General features: G+C 33.9%; 1 protein-coding gene across 1 annotated transcript in view; it reads left to right on the top strand.

Annotated features, from left to right (window-relative positions):
* Positions 1–8,146, top strand: part of LOC118197147 (protein bicaudal C homolog 1-like) — a 45,960-nt gene extending 37,814 nt beyond the window's left edge. The window contains exons 16-19 of the mRNA XM_035368643.2: positions 3,182–3,275; positions 5,464–5,606; positions 6,795–6,891; positions 6,972–8,146. Of these exons, the coding sequence (XP_035224534.1) occupies positions 3,182–3,275; positions 5,464–5,606; positions 6,795–6,891; positions 6,972–7,105 (468 nt within the window). The 3' untranslated portion in view covers positions 7,106–8,146. The remainder of the gene's footprint in view (positions 1–3,181; positions 3,276–5,463; positions 5,607–6,794; positions 6,892–6,971) is intronic.
* The last annotated feature ends 12,264 nt before the right edge of the window (positions 8,147–20,410 follow it).

The raw sequence follows: 20,410 nt of genomic DNA, 5'->3' as shown, positions 1-20,410 counted from the left end.
TTAAACTCGACTGATAAATGAGGTTAATGATTGGTGCTGCATCTAAGCATCTTCTATGTCTTGGTTCCTGTATAGGTGGAGAATTCCACTTTATGGCCATTATAATTGTGAAAAGCAACGTTAGTAATTTTGCATTTTTTCAGACTAAATTCTGAATTCATATTATAAATGCAGCTCAAACTCTGGTAGACTATGGCTTTGAAACGTAATTTTTAATATGCTACGAGATTTCAGATCTGCAGACCTCGTGTTCAGCTTTGTTTAAGCTGCATGGTTTTTTTAATGTTGAAACACCGAGTACTCATTTTTAAAACCACTATAGGCTTTCTCTGGAGCTGTTGGAAAACTAACCCAAAGTTTCGAGGTGCGTTTGAATATTCTGATTTTTCTTAAATTTAATGTTATTTTCTTCAAAAAATCTTGTAAAACGAAAGGAGTGTATTTTTCTCTTAAAAGAAGACATTTTGGCATTTGTGTCAAAATCTGGCCTTTTTTACCTTTTAATATTTTATTCAGTTAACTAAAAAATCCTGGTTGCCCAAATGCTCTATACAAGGGGTTCTCAACCAGGGAAAATTCCTTCCTGGATAGGAATTTCATAGGGGTAAATGCGTTCAACCTTTTTATTTAGCTGTTAAGTATTTAGTTTTAATTCATGAATGTAAACTACTTTTACTCTAGTTTTGGTATTTATCAAAAATTTCTACACTTTTGTTTACTTTATAAAATGTTAAAAATCATTTAAATCTATATGTTTACAGTTTTGGAAAGGAAGGGTCAAATCCTCTTCCAGCAGCAGTGAAAGGGGGGGCATGTGCAAAAAAAGGTTGAGAATCCTGCTCTATTCTCCTGAAAATTTTCTAGTAAATGAAGTTGGAGTTGCATTGCTTCATTTTTTCCTGCCGGCTTTTATGGAGGTTGAATGCAGCGAACGTCGTTTCTAATACTTGCTTGAAGCCTGCGACCAGTGTCTAAAGCGATAACGCATAGGCATGAGGATAACCAACTTTATTTTCTGTAAGCCAAGTTACTAAATTAAGCATTTTTTAAAACTTACTTGCTTTTTTTCTTGAAAACCAATAAAGGCATACGAATCAATTGTAACATTTTCTGCTAAAATGGTATCTCAGCATTTCAAGAATCAAACTTATTTTTTAAGTAGTACGGAAAAACTTTTATTAATACTTGCCAAATGTACAATTAAATTTCGAGCCGAGAGCAGCAGCGCAGAAAATTCTAAGAAGAATCTCTTAAGAAATCGCTATGGCAGCCTCTGTTTATATGGGAATAAATTTTTGGAAGCTTTGAGCGGATTTCTGAAATTCTCGAAGGGTCGAGAATGAGATAGCCGCTACTAGAAAGTGCAGGGTAAGAAAATCCCTTGGACATTTAGGAGAAACCATTAAAATGTGAGAAAGGGTGACACCCCACTTAGCCTTGTCTGTTATTTTCTAGTTGCAGTAGTTTTAGAGCTAGCAGATCAAACATTGTCTACTGGAGAACACCCAAAATTAAATGGTGAACTTCCATTTAGAATGTAATTTAATTTTCCTACTTTAATTCCACATTTTCTTTAATTTCATTTCATTTTTATTTTGTTGAGCGGCCGCGAAGCCTCTAGAAAACTGATGCGCTGCTACTAAGAGCTCCGCGGAGCATAGATTGAACACTACTGTTCTGAAGCCTCTGCATAAATAATTTAAATTTTTTCAAAAAATACCTTGAGCCTTAGTGCTGTTTTTTCGTATGTAGCTCCCCGGTAATTCCCTAAGCGGGAATGAATCGCGCCCGCATGCATTTCCTGTGACATACTTTACTTTGACAGAAGACGCTGTCACATAATGTATTAAACTTTTTCTTAATCGTAAAAAATTACTTTCGTTTGATTTTCTTTTCTAAAATTCTCTTAATGTGGGTAAGATTTGTATGAATCGTTTGAATGTAAGTCATCAGGAAAGGGCTAAAACAGGAAATGTTTCCCGGTGCGTTACCGGAATCTCAAAAGTTTTACCCCGAAGTTTCGCAGTTTCCTCGATATGCTTCATAAATCTGAGTTTTTCCTCAATCCTTTCTGTCTGTTCCTCCTTGGAAGATGCTACTTTTACATTTCACAGCTATCGATCAGCTCGACTATGAAAACTTCTATTTGAATCTGATTACTTATTCTTAAATTTACCCTTCAAGTTATTAAAATTTCATAATTATGTATTCAGATTGACAAAATTCTACTTTTATTTAGGTAAGAAAAACTTATAAAATGAAGTTAATAGCAATTACGTTTATTATAACACCACACAAGAAGTGAAATTGTTATTTAAAACTTGTACGCTGCTTTTGCATTAAGTTAAATATTGTTTTCAGAAAATTAGCTATACAAGTTCTTTGAACGTTTCCTTTTTCAAACCATTCTTTAAATAAGGGCTCGATAATTTTGAAAAGTTTAAAGTGCTGAATGTTTTCTGAAGTCTTAATTCTTATTCTACATATCAAACGACTTTTTAAATATTAATATACATCGTATAACAATGTCGAGATGTAGGTTTATTAGTATTTATAATAAGTTAGTTTACTTCAATACTAATTTTGTCTTATTGACAATATAAACTGCCATTCGAAATTAGAATACATTCATATGTATTATAGCATTAATAGACTAATATTCCGATTATAGTTTCACGACTGATGGTAATTTTTTGTTACTTTATAAGGTATTTCTCCCACTTCCCTAGTGTACCTTCGTAATGTAACGGTAGCACGCTGGGCCGGTATTCCGGAGGTCCGTGGTTCGATTCCCGGCGAAGGCAGTTGCATATTCATCTTTTCTGCTTCCAATTAACCTAATGACTCTACAACTTTAATTCAAACTGTAAGCTTCGCTGAGCGAAATCTTTCTTTGAAGCATGAAGCATGAAATTTTATGCTGATGTTTCAGTATTTTAAGATTTTAAAAATGCAATGGCTATTCCGAACTATAGTTAAATGAATAGCGCATAGTAATAAGTGAGTTGAAGTTCTTCCAAATGTCAAGGCACTTATGCTGAGTTCTGACAATTTGAGATCTCTTAATCAGTTATTAATATTTAGAATGAATGAAATCCTAATTTTGATGCTATGTTGTTTAGCATAACATTTTCTATGGAAACATTTAAATCTAACCAAGCATTGTACCGTTTCTTTTTAGAGGGAGAATTCGAGAGTATCCGATGTTGAAGCAGCGGCTGCAAAGGCTTGGAATACAGAATTGCCAGAGAAAATCGACAGTCCGCTAGATAAAGGTTGGGTACTATTTCATTCCATTACATAAATATATTTTCCATAATCGCAGGTATTGTAGAAAAAACAAATTACATTTTAAAGCATCTAATTTTTTAACTGTTATGTTGTATCCAGACATTTGATAGGTATCAAGGTAATTACTACGATCCTAAATGTTGGTTGCTTCAAAACCTAATTATAGCGACGGTTTTAGCATTTTTCATGTAGATACTTGGTCTTTATTGACCCAAATTCATGCATGAAGAAAATCTAAATTATGTGGGAGTATTCAACGCGAAATTGCGTGCTCAAGTTAAGGGTACGACTGCAAAAGGAAGATATCCAAGTTTTAGCCATTATGCATATTTATTGGAAGTTACGGGACTGGAGGAAAGGATGCTATTGCGGGGGAACTTATTGTCCGAGGAATAACATAAATAGAAAAGTGCAGCCAACCTTTACGCCGGGATTTGAGTATCTGTTTTGGTAGTCTCTGCTACTGGCAGGTCAGACTAATTATAAAGTTAGGAATCAATAGTAATTTTGCGTGCGACTTGTTATTAGATGAACATATGATTCAGTGTTTCTAAGGACTTGTCTCCTAATAGCTTCCAGTTCATTTGTAAATATAGAGTGGCGCAAAAGGAACTTGTTTTTGTAGCTTTTGCATAGAGCTTAACTAGATTTTTTAAGGCCAAGATTCCTTCATAAAGATTTTTTTGGGTTTAGAAATCCTTTGTTTTAATAAGACTTAATATCTATGTATAGGCAACTAGTGGTTGAGCGATGAAGTAGTTTTAATACTGGTAGTTCGACCTGAATTCAATTGCAGGCGAACGGGCTGGTTGCATATGCGGTTTTTGTGGTTTCCTCATTTTTAACGTAGATAAAAGCCAGTTTACCCTAGAAAGCCCTCCAAAAGTCATTCTTCTCTTTTAGTCAGTCTCCCGTGATTTGTATAATCAAATAAACCAAACCCTTAACACGTAAGTAGCGAGTCGCTACAAATCTTCAAAATTTGAAGCCATAAATCGTTGCATCAGTAAACGTCCTTCACTCGCAATCGTATCTGACAAGTGCCTACAGTTTCTTGCGTCAAAATGTTGTTTGGAAATCGGTCTCCTATTCTCACTTCCTTCCGAATGTATTTTTTTAAGTACGCTCATAGTAGTTGCGGTTTTAATATACTTCTATACCTTATAATAATACCTTCCAAATATTTTTAACAATTTGCTTTTTCTTTTGGCTCAGTAGTAGTTTAGAGGAAGATAGCTGTAACAGTAATTAATTCCGAGTTGGCTGAATAGGATTTTAGCGGTTTTCCACCAAAATGTGTAATACGAATAAGAAAGTTTCCGTTGTATTTCTGTGCGCTGGTTAGATAGTCGTATGTTTTTCCATAATTAACTAATCCCTTTTGGTTTTCTTTTACAAACTAATTCCAGTGTTTATGTAGTTCAAGTTAAGTAATGTTGAAAGATGCTTTATAATTAGAATGCAGGATTCGGTTCAGGATATTTTAACCCGCAATGGCGATAGCAATGGAAATAATGTCTATGAAAATGAAAACTTAAGTTTTGCCGGTAGTAAAAAGGTGGAAAATTGTTTTAATTGGAGGAAAAAATTAAGACTTGTAACATGTCTTCTGTCATTGTGTTTATAATGTCTTCTAAAAAGGCTGTAAAAATACTGGAAATGTGAATCCATTTTTGTTATAGCCAGCATTCCTTATGTCCTTTACTGTAGGATACCGGCAGCTTTAATAAGTTGGTTGTATTTGATAACTATTGCTTATTGGTAAAACTTAATTATAAAGTGCCATGATATGTATATGGATAATTAAAACACTACTTCCATCGTCAGCAACCATGTTTAATTAGATTTTTCCTGGTAAAAGTTTAATTTTAACCTAGAATTAGCTTGTTGAATCATCAAACAGTTTTTATTTTGCCATGCAAGATATCCTAGGCAATTCTTCCTAGTTTCCAAGTAAATAAATTGAATATCATTCAACTGATCGTAAATTCTGATGAGTGAAGACCTTGCATTTCTCAAGCTAATCTCAAATTGACTTAGTTTCTTTCTATATATATAGCTAAATATTTCTATATGTAGCTTAAATTTAGGTCAATTCTCAGTGTATTTTAAGTAAATATTCCTAACGTAAATGAAGTTGGTATAAATTTTATTTATCTTGTTTTCTTTTAGTTTCTTCCCCCTTCAGCTTGAGTAACTTCTGGGAGAACATTCCTCAGCAGCCCACTGTTAATTATGGTTCTTTGAAACATTTGGATCAACTTCTAAGTCTGCTAGACCTTGAAAAATATTCTGACGTGTTCTTGCATCATGAGGTAAATTTAAGTTCCATTTCAGTTTATATAGTTGGAGGTACTTAAGACATCCCTATTAGCACTTGAGGTACGAAAATGTTCCAACCTTTGAGGTCGTTTTAAGTTTGTACGTTGAGTATCATGATGCTCGGAATTAATTTTCGTTGAATAAACAGTAATACACAATACACAAGATTATGAAGCTTGTCAACTTAATATAAGATCAGTACATTTCCTTGCTGTAGTGGCTGAGAGCAGCTATACTACTGGAAGGGTAAAAAAGCTTTGGTATTGAATGTAACTTAAGGCCTCAAAGGGTTAAACTGCATATTTCGTATGAACTTAAAATTTATGTAAATTCGAATTTCTTTTTTAATTTTGCTAGTGGGCTCAAGAAATTATACTAAATGTAGCCTATAGAACATCTTCAAACATAGTTTAAAAGTTCTGTATTTAAAGATGAAACTTTTAAGCCATTATTAGACTTTCTATTAATTTCAACTTTAATTAAATCTGAAAGCAAAGCTGAGTTTAGTATTTCTCCAAACAAAAATAAATTCGCAGTGAAATTTAATATTAATGGGCAGCAGCTTAAAACGATTAAATATTATTTCACTTGTGATTGACTTAACATGGTAGATTCCAAAACTCTTGTGTGCAAATTAAAGCAAATATTTGACAAGGAAATCAAAATTAATGATTTTGAAACAAGATTTATCCATTTTTATACCCTTTCCGAGGAGCAACATTTTCACAACATGAATTTCTAAATTTTTTGTGGGTAATTTGTTGAAGATATTGGTGAGGTTTCCTGTTTGTTACTGTTAAATATTCTTTTTCACAAAAATTAATTTAACCTTTAAATTTTCATTTGGATGTTCTTCCTTTCGGCTTATTAAGTACTAAATATCGTTCAAAATATTGCTTCGGACATTAAAATGTTGAATAGTTTTAAAAATGTTAAATTTTTTCTTTAGAAATTACATATCTAAGAATAAATTAGTGGTATCTAAAATTTTCCGGAAAATTCCAAAATATGCTATTATCTGACACAAGTGTATTGTTTGAGAACTGAAACACTTTGCTGCTAATGTGAAAATACATAACGCAGATCTATTACTAAGAATGCATTTTAAATTCAGCTTTGACATTTTGCTTATAACTTTCGGCTACTCGAATATAGCTGTCTAATAAACCAGTTTTCCTTAGATTGATTTATCCACATTCATCACTCTAACTGAAAGTGATCTTCAGCAACTGAGTATCAGTTATGGAGCTAGAAGGAAGATGCTCGCAGCCATAGCAGGTACATTATAATCTAGTCGTACAACTCAAATCCTTAATTTTCGAATCTTGTTCTAATGCTTCCAATTTCTCTTTTGTCAGCAATTCGAGAACAACAATTTGGAGACAGATCATTGAAACATTTTCGAGCTGCTCCAGGTGCCGAGCGCCGAACTTACTTCTCGAGATTCTCAAACGGGTCGGCGATCCCAGAAGAGAATACCGAAAGGCTGTAAATGTTCAAATTTTTGTTAAAACGTTGAATGCATAATGTGAGTCTTCTATCCCCTTCTTTCTCAGTATCTAAGCCTGTTCCTTGAACAGTTGAGAAATTTCTGCAGGAAAATAATTTTCCTCTTAAAAATAACTTTTCGCAATGAAAGCGACCTAACAAAACATATTAACGGCATATTTATACCGCTTATTTGATATATTTAGTTATTATCCGCAAGGAATTGTGAAGTTCTGTTTCAGATGTATATTGAATCTACTTATAATGAAAGTAGAATTAGTCTAATTTTGTCTCTTGCTATGAATAATTCAAATACCCTGAAAATGATCTAAATATGCATGCCTTCTTTGATCTGCAAAATCCATAATTGTGAATGTATTTTATTGACTTATTTAAGCTAGACACTGCTGTTTCCTGCATACATGTTTTAAATTATTTATTCCCTTTAGTGCATAACATGTTTTATCTTTTAGTACTAATACCACCAATTTCCTATAGTTTTAAAATGCTAGAGTTTATGTTCTAATCTGTGTTTAAGTAAAAAAATTAAATAGTGATAATAGTTTTCAAGTAGTTAAATTTCGAATGTTTACCATGTATGTTTTTCATTATCGATTAAAGTGTTTCAGCATTTAATTTTTTAATTAAAAAAGAACGCTATGTTCAAATTTTTCGTTTATAACTTCTGTGAGACATCTTGTTTCTGTGTTTTATAAATTATCTAACTTTTAAAGTTTTCAGCTCTGTTTTATTAACCGTTTCAAAAAGATTTTTAAACAGAGCTGGTATTTCAAAAAATGTTCGTTTGAAATGTTTATGCTTTACTGAACTGCTGACTTGTTTCAAAAGTCGCATATTAAATTTTTCGGATATTTTGAAACTTGGTTATGCATTTGTTTTCAGAGCCAGAATGGCAAAGAACGTTTTACCACAATATATGTATGGTTTAACTTCCCTCAAACTGCAGAAATATTTTTTGTACGAATATTTTAAAAATCTCCATGAAAATTTTATCTGAAAAATTTCAATAAAGTTCTCAGACCTATGTTTCGATATTTTATTCAGTTTTATACACCTTGTAAATTTCACACTTGATGAACATGGATCATATTTGGTTAGACAGTTTATCTTAAAATTGAGTTTCGTATTGTTACAAATTTTTAGCTTTGTTCTTCCTTGAAACGCGTGATGAAGCTTTGATCTGCAAACTGTTTTATAGTGATAAAATTTCACACTGGATAATCATGAATTTTCCACTCCATAAAATTTTTAAATGTGGACTACTAAATTTATTTTCAATTAAACTCAGTTCATGATATTTAGTCTTGGTCCAATCAAAATAGAATCTGATAACATTTAAGTTACTGAACTAAAATGTAGATTCGGAATGATAAAGAGGAAAAAAAAATTCGGGAGAGGGTATTATAATAATTAAAATTTATTTTAATATCTTAATTTATATTTAAGAAAAGGAAATGCTCCAGAAGATTGAAATTAGAACTTTTTGCTTTGAAATTAAAGAAATCTGTTTCTATTACAGGTGTGGTTGGACACATCAGTCTTACAAAAGAATTCAAGGTACTTGTTGCGACCAAAGAAACAAATGTCGCCAACTTTTGGCGACATATAAAGCCCTTTCATATGTAATTTTAACAAAAGTAAAATATTTTCCAAAGCACAGATTAATATTTTAAAGAATTGTTCATGCTCCATTTCACAAATTCAGGTAGACGGTAAAATACTTTTTTAATGCAATATCTTCATTTTTATTTAAGTTGAAATAAAAAAGCAACGATTTTTTTTTGTTATGATCTTCGTTGCTAGAATGCCATCGCCTGTCGCCAGCAAAATCGATAAATAGTATACTTGGTATGCAATTGATATCTATCCTATATCCTCGTACTTGGTATGTAATCTATATCTATCCTAGAAACGATATGCTACTTCAGAAAATTGTGATATTCAAATAGGAATTTTGTAAGTTCCCTTAGTTTCAGAGTACCGATTCCTGAATATAGGTAATTCGTCGCAGGATCTGTGCTTAATGGGTTGCCCTTTTCTAAAAGGAAATTTAGGAAATTTCTCTTGGGGGAACCTAGCCGGAGCTTAATTTCGCTTAACCTCATTCAATCCATGTTCCGTGAAATTGTTCCATGAAGTTCAGAAGTTTCCAAGAAGGCATTCCTCAGACAATTATAGAGCGCTTTGTCTTAATATAACTTCGTCTTAACAATTTCGTTAAGTAAATATTATTTGAAATGAAGCAAATTAAGAAATTTTGTATACTTAGTAAAATTCTAACAATTTCATTTACTATATAGAGTTGTACGGAAACCTTCCATTGTTTTATATTAAGTAAATTAAACTTACCTTGCCTACTTCCAAGAAACAAATTTTTAGACTTAATATTTTCTTTGAATAAAAGAACAGTGATAAATTTATCTTTTCGGGAAAACCGCATGGAAGCTTTTAAATTATTCACTTAGCTCCATTTTAAGCAAAAAATCCTTCAAACGCGTTTGGAATTCAATCTACAGAATTACTTGCGTGTAATGGGTTTTTGATTTGTACAGATATTGTCATTGAGAACTGATTACTTCACTTTATTGATTAGGCAGGCAGCCTTAGTGTGCTTTGCTGTAGAAAAGATTCTTTTGTGAAGGACTTTCGAAGGGTCGTTTTCATGTTGCGCATAAAGAAAACCGCGAAAATGGCCGAACAAGTTTACATTTTTCATTTTTTTAAATGGCAAAAATCAAATATCATAACAAAAAATTAAATTTTCTGCAAATAAATAAATGAAAACAATTAATAAAGTTATTCCTTAATGGCTTAATTTTTTCCTTTATGGTTTATTTACTTAAGAAAACTTTAATGCCTTAATGATTTTCTTGATGCACTTTGCAGTTATATCTGCAATCATATTCCCTTTCTTATTCGCTGGATACGATATACTTTTGAAACATCTTGTTTTTGGCGACATTGTTATGAGTAAAAGATGTCTCCTTCTGTTTCATCAATAACTGATTAGCGCAAAATTGTTTTGTCCATGATGCTGAACGATTTCCTTTAGAAGCTAGGCATTTTGAAGGCATGAAAGAAAGACTACATTCATCAACAGTGAAAATATTTTTAGTTGATATTCACGCATTTAATTCATGAATTTTGCGAATCTTTAAAGTTCGGCTGAGACATCTTTGAATTTTTCATTTCAGATATATAATGGTATAATTTAAAGTTGCACAGTCCTTCAGTATAAAAACAGTCGCCCTTCGCAATGTAATTTCTTCTCCTTTTTGCTGGTATAGGCCCGTTGGCTGAAACAGTATTTGACTCGCTACACAGAGTGAAAACCTCGGCAAAATAAAATTTAAACCTTCCAGGTATTTCGCAAATATATCTCCTTGAATACGAAAGTTCTTTGAGGCAGTTTTTTGCAAACTAACATTCTTCTCACTTTCCTTCTCTGAGAAGCATTTACTTTTCAGTACTGGCATAATGTAGTTTTTAGTTATAATTCTATAAATTTATTATAGCATTTTGTAACTTTTAAGTTTCAGGGAGACTGCTTTTCATTTTCTAGATATTTTAAGCATAAAATAAGCTTAAAGTAAAACCCCGAGAACAATATTTTAATTAAAAACTGCTTCCCGAACAGTTTTGGTGAAATGAATCCAGCGTTTGTGTCCTCTTTTATTAAATCGATTTTCAACAAAACCGTAAGGAGGAAGTGGGCAGCTTCTTTCGGTCAAAAAGACTGGAGCCCACGAGAATTTTCTTCCACTTTGGTCTGAAATCCACTGCAGACAAGCAAACTCATAATGAAGACCTTCTTAGGCACCTGGCTTTGGAAATTATTTGCATTCCTAAAAAAAAGGATTCAGTGCAGGTCTATACTGATGGTACTAGTACACAGAAGGTCGTACTGGTAGCGGTATCTTTATTAGGATCACTCATTTTGAAACTAAAAGCAACGCAACCTTGACGCTTGCTCTGTGTTCAGCGAGTTAATTGCAATTAATGTGAGCCTTGATGCTATCTTGACTTATGATTGTGATTTTGGGGAACTATGGACTTTATCGAACAGCCGGAGGGCATTACAACATCTTGGTGGCTAGTCGTCCGCAAACTATGAAACTAGCATGTCTATTCTGCTGAAACTGAGGAAGATCTCTGACCCACGACGTCCATCCTCCAGTGGATCCCATCACATGTTAATATTAATGGTAATGAGGTCTCTGATAGACTGGAGTAGGGAAGTCAAAATGAAACGGTCACTGGCTCTTCGGTTACTTGCCAAGAACTTTACTCAAATGAAAGATCTAAACTCGGTATAATATGGCGTATTCCACCTACGCACCAGTGGTACACAAGAAAATTCCCTGGCTTCCTGTTGGAAATCAAATGTAATCATGGTACCCAGACTGTTCTGGCTAGACTAACAAGTGGCTACTTTAAATGTATTCCCTTTGATAGTGGCAGAAAATCCACCCCGCTTGTAAAAAATACTGTGACCATCTAGCTTCATTGGATCACATACTGGGTTGCATCGGACTTTCTAAGGGGAGCTTAACGTCCGATCCCCTCACTGTTACTTTTTTGGCGGTCAACAACCTTCTGGAGCTGATCTGACATATGTCGGATCTTTTGAGGATAAGCAGCAACAGCAAGCTGATTTTAGTATCGGGTGCAAAGATCCTAATTTTTACAATTTTTAAGACTGGTAAATAACATTGTAGAGACTACTTTATGATATGGGTACATCGTGCTTAAGGTTTTCGATTTTATGGAAAAAGAAAGCGAAACATTAATATAAATAAGTTTAAATAAATCGAAATTGAGAGAACTCTCTTCAAAACAAAAAAAAAAAAAAGTTTAAAAGTCTACTTTGAATCGGTAATGCTTTCGAATGTTATGTTTCGATATTCACTCTTGATTTACTTTCAGATTTCAAGTTTCAATAATCATTCCTTCAAAAATTTTCGACTAACTGAATTTCAAGTATTCGAAGTTTTGATTCAAGTTCATAGTATGGCAATCGGAGTGTATTAAAAGAACAGAAATGTTGTAGAGTTTTCATTGATGCAACTACCTATCTTAATACAAATACCACAGGTAATTAAAGAGAAATCTATTTCTGGCACTGCTCTAAGAATAGAATGCCACATTTCTTTTATCTCTTCCACGTCAGGAAAAACTTCCTTTGAAAGGACACTTGAGTTTGGGGAAGCGAAAAATAATCGCAAGGAGACAAATCTATATAGAATACGCTGGATGACTAAGTACACATTTTCAGGGCGGAGGACAGAGCGAGAGCGTTTCTATAAAATGCTTACTGACAAGTGGGAAGATTAATTGCCTGCAATACAAGTTTCCGAAAGGAAGATTAAAAATCGTCTGCTTAATTCTCAACTACATAAGTTAGATGCTGAACAAAACATTTAAAACTACAGTGTCGTTTTGGCACAACTTATAAGATAAACCTAATGTCATTTAATTTAAAAACCTCTTTAAGCTTCCCGTAGTGAATAACGCAAGGCGATAATCAACTCATCTTTAGCTCAGATTCCTAGAACAAATGAGTACAACAGTATATCTAATTGAACGCTAATCTGCACTACGGCTTGGTAGTTTAAAAACTACAGGATTAATAAAACTGTTATTTGTGCCTGAAAATATAATAGTTCGATTATTTGCAAATCTAATAGTAAACTGGAATCTGTAGGGTTGCTCTTATAATTGGAAGCTAAAGTTAAAATCCTGCAGAGCCTACTAGACAGGTAACGAGTTATCGCTACATCAAATAACTCAAAATGCAGAAGGAAGTTTAAGTAACCTTTTTATTTCAGTCTCAATTTAAACATAAGGCACAACTTGTGTTACAGACGAAATTTTCTTCACTTTTGGATGTTTTTAAACTAACAGAAAAGACAAGTGAATTCGAACGTCCGAAACGTAGTTTTAGACTACACATTAAATATAATAAGCTGGTTCGTATAATTTCACCGGTACGTATTTAAAGAATCGGCTAACAAGAATGCTAAAACCGTAATATAAATTTTTAAGAGCTGGCGAAAATACTTGCATCAAGACGCGATTTCCAGATAAATCATAACTGGTTTAATTAACATAAGATATTTTAGTTTAATAACTTGGCTCTTAATTCAAGGGGTTCTACTAGTGGCCGAACAGTTAGACTGTTGGAAGTTCCTCCCTGAAGAAAAATCCCGGTGAAGGAGCTGGCTGTATGATTTTCCCCATGTGAATCGTGAATATCAGCCAATTATTCTTAGAAAAGTCCTCCACGAAGGCATTTATCTCCTAAAGCAGTTTGCCTGTATGTGCTTTGCCTTATTTAAATATGTAGTCAGCCTAATTTACGCGCTTTTTCTAAATTAAAAATTTAAACTCGTAGAAGCCTAGTTATCATATCGGGAGGAGTATTGGGATTAGATGGAGTGCTAGTGTCACTCACTTAATTTGTACTTTTTGACAAAGTTGACGGAAAGAGTACATGTTCAGGCATTAGAAATTTGATTGATAAAAAATTAGCAATATATCCTCAGAGAAGGAAAACTGTTTAAATTTTTGAAATTATTTTACAAGAATTTTAATGCGACAGAATGTACCAAAAATAATGTAAAAATAAATGTAACAGTTATCATGTATTATGATTAATTATTAGAACTCGGGTCTTGACAAATCAGTTTGATTTTAAAAATGTGTTTATTGTAAGTTTAGTGTTTTAATAAAAATATGTAGTATGTATGAAAAAATGTCTATGGATCCACATGATTTCTCTGTACAGAATATTAAATTATACGCATTTTTTGCTGCATTTCATTTAAACTCATTTCCTCAAATTTTATTGGATGTATTTCTCATTCGATTAATTCAGTTATCATTGCGCGGCAAGGCAAAAAAACAATCTCAAAACATCTTTATTAAAACTTGAAAAATATAAAACACAAAATGCAGTCAAAAGAATTAAAAAAACAATTTTTACAATTAAAATTAGAGTTTCTATGCAAAAACAAGCAATTCGGCCAGCGGGGAAAAAAGGCAGATTTTCAGTGCAGAAAACTGGAAGCTTCCTTTAGGTCCCACTCGGCAAAAAGGCCCTGAAGGTGCAGAAACTGACTTAATTCACTATTCTGCGGAGTTCCAAATGTAAACAAATAGGACTGCTAGAGCGAAAAGGTTAGGCTTAGCCGCACTTAAATAATTTTTAAATTGTCGATAATTCTAAAACTATTAATGCATATTAACTAAAGGTGTTGATTTTCCCACTAAATCTTATGTGATATATCTGACTTCGAATCTAAAATTTTCTGAAGAACACAAAAACCTTGTCTAAAACTTAAAGGTTTATTTAACTGGAACTTCAACACTGATGAAAACTTAACATCTTGGGCGGAAAACATTCAAAGTGCTTTAAAGTAACAGCTATGCCGGCACGGTGAAGAACACTTTCCTTTAAAAGACAGAATCCATCTAGCCCTTTCGGCATATATCTCCATTCGCTGGATTCAGACATCCGCTCCTACGTGTTTTGGACTTAAACGGCCGGACTGGAACTGAAATAGGACTGGATCAGGACCGGAACAGGACTGGAACCAGACGGGAACCGGAACAGGACTGGATCCGCAACAAGACGGGAACCGGAGCAGGGCGGGAACCGGAATCTCTCATCCCCTGGCTTCTCCCCGGGCAGGTCTATTCTGGCTCGAACTAAAAGGAACTGCGGTGCCACTAAGGAAAGCACCTCCTTTTATTGCCGGCAGATGCCGTTACTACAGGCGATTATGCAAATATTTAACAAAAGGCATAAAAACCTTAACTAGGAGATAAGAACAACATAATTCAATATTTTTTTCAGCAAAAATTCACAATTTACAAACATATAAGAATAAAAAAACTGAGCTTATGGAGCCGAGTAACAGAGTCGGTATGTATATATACACATACTTTTGGTGCAGCCGATTGCAACCAAAAAGGGAGTTGCACAACTACATGTTATAGCAGTCTTGTATACAAAATTTTAACGTTCTGAGGCTACTCGTTTTTGAGTTATGCTAGATACATACATACATGCGAACGTACCGACGCCACAAAAAAATTTCTTCTGAATCCATTTTAAATCAGTTTTATAATTCTTTTGGGGCAAGAGAGTCCTTTATTATATCCTTACGTACAGATGTCACGTAAAAATATCGTTAAATTTCATTCGATAGGAGTCAAAATGGATATTTTCGTTGAAAAATGATACCCGGAATTTTTCGTGATTACAGTACTTCCTTTACTTCGTGCAAGGAACTAAAAACAGATGAAGGGGTTAAATTATTCCTCAGGAAAAGCGACAATCTTTGACCTTGCCGAAAGATAATGTTATCTTAAGAGTGTCTTCTTATGAAAGAGAAGAAGATAGTAACTCCTTTTAATTCGTAGCCAAAAGCGCTTTACATTTTCCAGAAAGTGGAAGTTCTAAATATTGCCACTAAGGAAGCAAGTAATAAGATAAGGTACGAAAAGAATGCATCTGAAACGAAAACAGTCCAGCTGAAACTAGTTCGAGATATTTCAATTCGTTTGGTTTATTTAATTACGGCAAAGCACACTAGGGCTCTCAGCCTAAGGGAAGGGATGCCTTCGCGGAGGACTTTCTAAGGGAAACTGGCTCATATACAAGTTACACATGGGGAAAAACCACGAAAACGCTCATGCAGTCAGCCCGTTCGCAGAATTCGAACCTCGGACCGAACTACCAGTGTTCAGCGACTTTACCGCTCGGCCGCTGGTGAGCGATATTTCAATTCGAAAATTCCTTGTGCGTGTTGTCCCTGAAAATGTGTTCAGGTAATGACTATGCGCAACTTCTTCCACGGGAATATAGCAAATGTATTAGAATTTCGAAACAGACGAAGAGATTACTTGAATGTTTTTGCATTAATCAAATAGAAATAAAAATCAATATAAGACCTTAAAGCATTGAATCATAATTTCAGATAAGTTTCAAATTCATATAATTTAATTTAAATTCTCATAAATTTCTTCCGATAATGTCTTATTAATTTTAACACAGCTTTAAAGAATTTTTACTTATTATTCATTTTAAGGAGTTCTTATTAAATAATCGCTGACGAAGTAAATTTGAGAGGATGAAGCAAACTTTTGTGAGTGACTGCGAAAATATCCGATGTTTATTCCTAAAAATGAATATGAAAAAGCAGCTTTTTTTTTTTGCTTAGTAGAAACAAGTTTCAAAATTTCAAAAATCAAATTATCTACATTTATCACGTAGTAATTTTAATACAATAATCAATCTTTCTTTTATTCAAAAGAAATAAGCATTGCACTTACCTTGAATGAAAATTTTTTGAGCGAATCGTTTCCATTATCTTACCCCTTACTATTGGGGGGGGGAACTACGTCTAAACATACAAATTTGAAAACGTGTTTTAATATTTATCGTATCAGCGGTTATTAAGGAATACTTTTTAAAAGCCATTCAGTAAAACGTGCTTGCGGAAAGATTTATGAGAATATGTCTGATGAAGTTACCAAAATCAAGGGCGCAAAATATACGGCTAAGTTACTAGTTCCTTTAAATAATAGGAAGCACGAAAGATCCTTTTACTTTCACGATTCATCCCAGATACCTTCCCAATATCATTTCATTATAGTCTTGAATACTAATAAAAAGAAACTGTTTTTAACTACGATTCGAACTACTTCGCAACCGAAGTAAAGCCATTTGACATTGAACACATTGAAGAATCGAATGACTAGTTTAAAAAAATGAGTACTAAACTACAAAGGACTTTTTGGTATTTTTTCGTTTCGCCGGCGCAAATCTCGCCAAGCAGACTTTAATGGCGACAACATACAGTATACACATAAAAAATGTTAACAAATGTTAGTTCTAAGAATTTTTTATTTTGAAGGCATAAACATTAGCGTTTAAAATTTTGTAAAAAGCCAATAAATGAAGACAATAAATTTGTAAGAAGACACCAAGAATTTACTATGCTTTCATGGTTCAACATCCTGATTCGTCGGTTTGTATCACGTGACCCCAAGTGATCTCATTACCCAAGTATATCACGTGATCCCAAGTGATTACGCTACAGAAATCTAATTAATCTCTCAGTAATTATTTACATTAATTTCAAGTTAAATCTTAGTTTGGAATACAAGTTTAAATGCAAGAATTATTTCAATTCGAACGAATAGCTTACTGAGAAATTATGTAAAACTGCAGTGCTTTACTTCGTTAGTGCATTCTCATTAGAACTGATTAATTTAACACTTGACTTTGTCTTTTCTATATTTTCGTCTTCGGGTGAACGGCGCGATTTGCAACCTAATTAACTTAATTACCAAAAATGACCTTATCTCATACAATTAAACTATCTGGTAAAAGTTCTATGTATTTGTCTGCCAGTATTGAAAGCAACAATATTTTTGATAAGAAAGGGCTGCGATTTGTTTTGAAAATGAGGCATAAAAGGTTACCAGCGAGGATATTCGGTTTAGCATCAGTTGTACTATTATTTGCGACTTTATCGCCTGAGCCGGCAAAATAGAAAAGTACCTTCATTACTTTCGAAACATCAAATAGCTATTATTTTACACCAAAATTGCTTTCTCACATATATTTTGATTGCGAATGCAATGCCACAAAACATTTCTTACACAAGTCTAACATGAATAATAGATCAAGTACTAACAGTTACTCCAAATGTTATTATAATTTTGAAAATGCTATCATATGATCAGTCTGAGGGGTAGAAAAAACATTTATTAGTACCTTTATAGTAGCCTTAGTAGCTTTACCCTTTATAGTAGCAGTAGTAGCTATGAAGAAAGGTTAAATATGTAAGAGAAAGAATTTAAGGAAGTGTTTTCTTCAGGTTTGGGCAGCTGGTTGTGGAATTCGGCACATGCTATTCGCACCAACATTAACCACGCATTCGTATTGAGTTGTCGGATCCGTCCCAATCGAAAAGAACGGATTCTACGTACGCGAACTACCTAAGTGTCGAAGTGAATCTTTCTTTTTTTTTTTTTTTTTTTTTTTTTTTTTTTAAGGCGGGTTATTAACTTGTCTTAGTTTATCATCTTTTAAGCGTTGGCGACTTTCAAAAGTTTAGAAAGGAAAATGAGTTTCTTTTATTAAAAGAAGATTCCTTATATTAAAAGAAGGAACACATTTCCTTTTATAAAAGTATATAAAAAGGGCAGATTTTTATGTTCACAATGTTTATCGTTTTCCTGAACGGTTGGAATAGTTTAAATGACTGATTTGAGAAGGGGGACAAAAGCTTGTTTACATTTTTTGTACTTCTTAGAATAGATTTATCTTCAAAGATGTATTTTGCACGATCAAGACTTTAATTCATTCCTCTTTGAAAATTGTCTAAAAAAGATAATAAAAATTAGACAGAGGATTTCTGTGTAGAAAATTTAGACATGAAATAACTTAAAAGTGATTAAATCAACTATTAAATAAATAATTAATCATAATATGCTGGTTATTAATAATTTTGTATGCCTGTTTATTTTTTTATGGAAATACTTGGCATTTTCAGGACACAAAAAGTATTTCAAAGTTTGAAATATTACCACAAACACATCAATAAATTAAATTGAAATAAATAATGGGATGTAATTTAAAAGACAGAAATAATTTAATGTAAGAAATGTAGATTTAAAAATTTGCACACACAAATGATTTATCAGATATTATAAGGTTACTTTTATAAGATTTTATAAGTAACTTTGATTTTGAAATATGGCATTTGAACCTATAAACATGTGTGGATACTGAAAAAGTGATGAATATATAAGAATACACTGACTACCAATAATTATTTGGACACCTATGCAAATGACGATATCTGCGGTCCTAAGGTACGTCACGGACTCCGCCGGTATATATCGTGTAGGAAACAGCATCGGCTTTAGCCGCATGCAAGATGCCTCGCAGTTCGGAGCTCTCTGATTTCGAGAAAGGTATAATTATCGGGTATCACAAATGTGGCCGATCCTTAAGAGACATATCTAGCGATCTGAAGTATCCAAAACCGACAGTGTCCCACGTGATTAAGAAGTGGAAGGTGAGAGGTGATTGTCGGAATGTTTCCGAGTGGGCAGACCAACGAAACTGGGAGATAGAGACCGACGAGTGCTGTCCAGAAAAATTCGGAAGAACCGCACCCAACCGATGGCCCTCATTCGCGAGGAGTTTCAACAGGCATCCGGGAGTATTGTTTCAATGAATACCATCCGTAAGGAAGCATATCTGCTTGGTTTTCATGGTTGTGCTGCTGCCCATAAGCTTTTGATCACAAAGTCCAACCGCGCTGCTCGGTTAATGTGGTGCAAAGCACATCGAAATTGGACCGTAAATCAGTGGAAACGGGTTCTTTGGAGTGACGAATCAAGGTTCACCCTTTACCGTTCGGATGGCAGGGTCTGAGTCTGGCGTCTACCTGGAGAACGTCTCCTGCCAGAATGCATTGTGCCAACAGTCAAGTTCGGCGGAGGTGGAATTATGGTCTGGGGGTGTTTCTCCTGGTATGGGTTGCGACGCTTGGTATTCATGGTACCCCATTCATGGTAAGCTCAACTCCGATGCCTACTGCACTATTTTGGATGACAATGTGCTTCCTACGTTGTGGCAGTTTTACGGGTTGGACCTATGTTACTTTCAGGACGACAATGCTAGTTGTCATGTTTCGACGTTAACCAAAGCTTGGTATGGTGCCAATGGAGTTCATCGAATGGACTGGCCTGCCCAGAGTCCAGACCTGAACCCTATCAAGAACCTCTGGGACGAGTTGCATCGCCGAATTCAGGGGTGCACTACCCGTGCAAAATCGGTGAAGGAACTTCTATGTCTTCTCCAAGCCGAGTGGAAGAAAATACCAGTAGCTGTCATACAAAGACTTGTGGAAAGTATGCCCCGGAGGGTCCACGCTGTAATTACCTCTCGTGGAGGCTCTACCAACTATAGATTTTGAATAAAGTTAGTTTTTCTTTTCTATCACAGGTGTCCAAATACTTATTGGTAGTCAGTGTATTAATAACGTTCAGTATGTTTTCTTAAGAATAATAAATTCTGACAGTCCTATGCTATAAGACTAGGGACTAAGTTTGCATAAAAATTCCTCAGTTAAATAAAAGAATTTAATTAATTTCTATAGCCTTTTTGTCAATACATTAAAGATTTTTTAACTAATTACTCGTCCTCGCTTGCAATTAGAACCATCATTAAATCCTTATTTTATCTAATCATTTCCTGAAC

This window comes from Stegodyphus dumicola, chromosome 3, assembly GCF_044657685.1.
Source record: "Stegodyphus dumicola isolate Sdum_Otavi_A_Nest chromosome 3, ASM4465768v1".
NCBI classification, from domain to species: domain Eukaryota; kingdom Metazoa; phylum Arthropoda; class Arachnida; order Araneae; family Eresidae; genus Stegodyphus; species Stegodyphus dumicola.
Note: the sequence above shows the minus strand (reverse complement) of the source record. Positions and strands in the feature narration are given on the sequence as shown.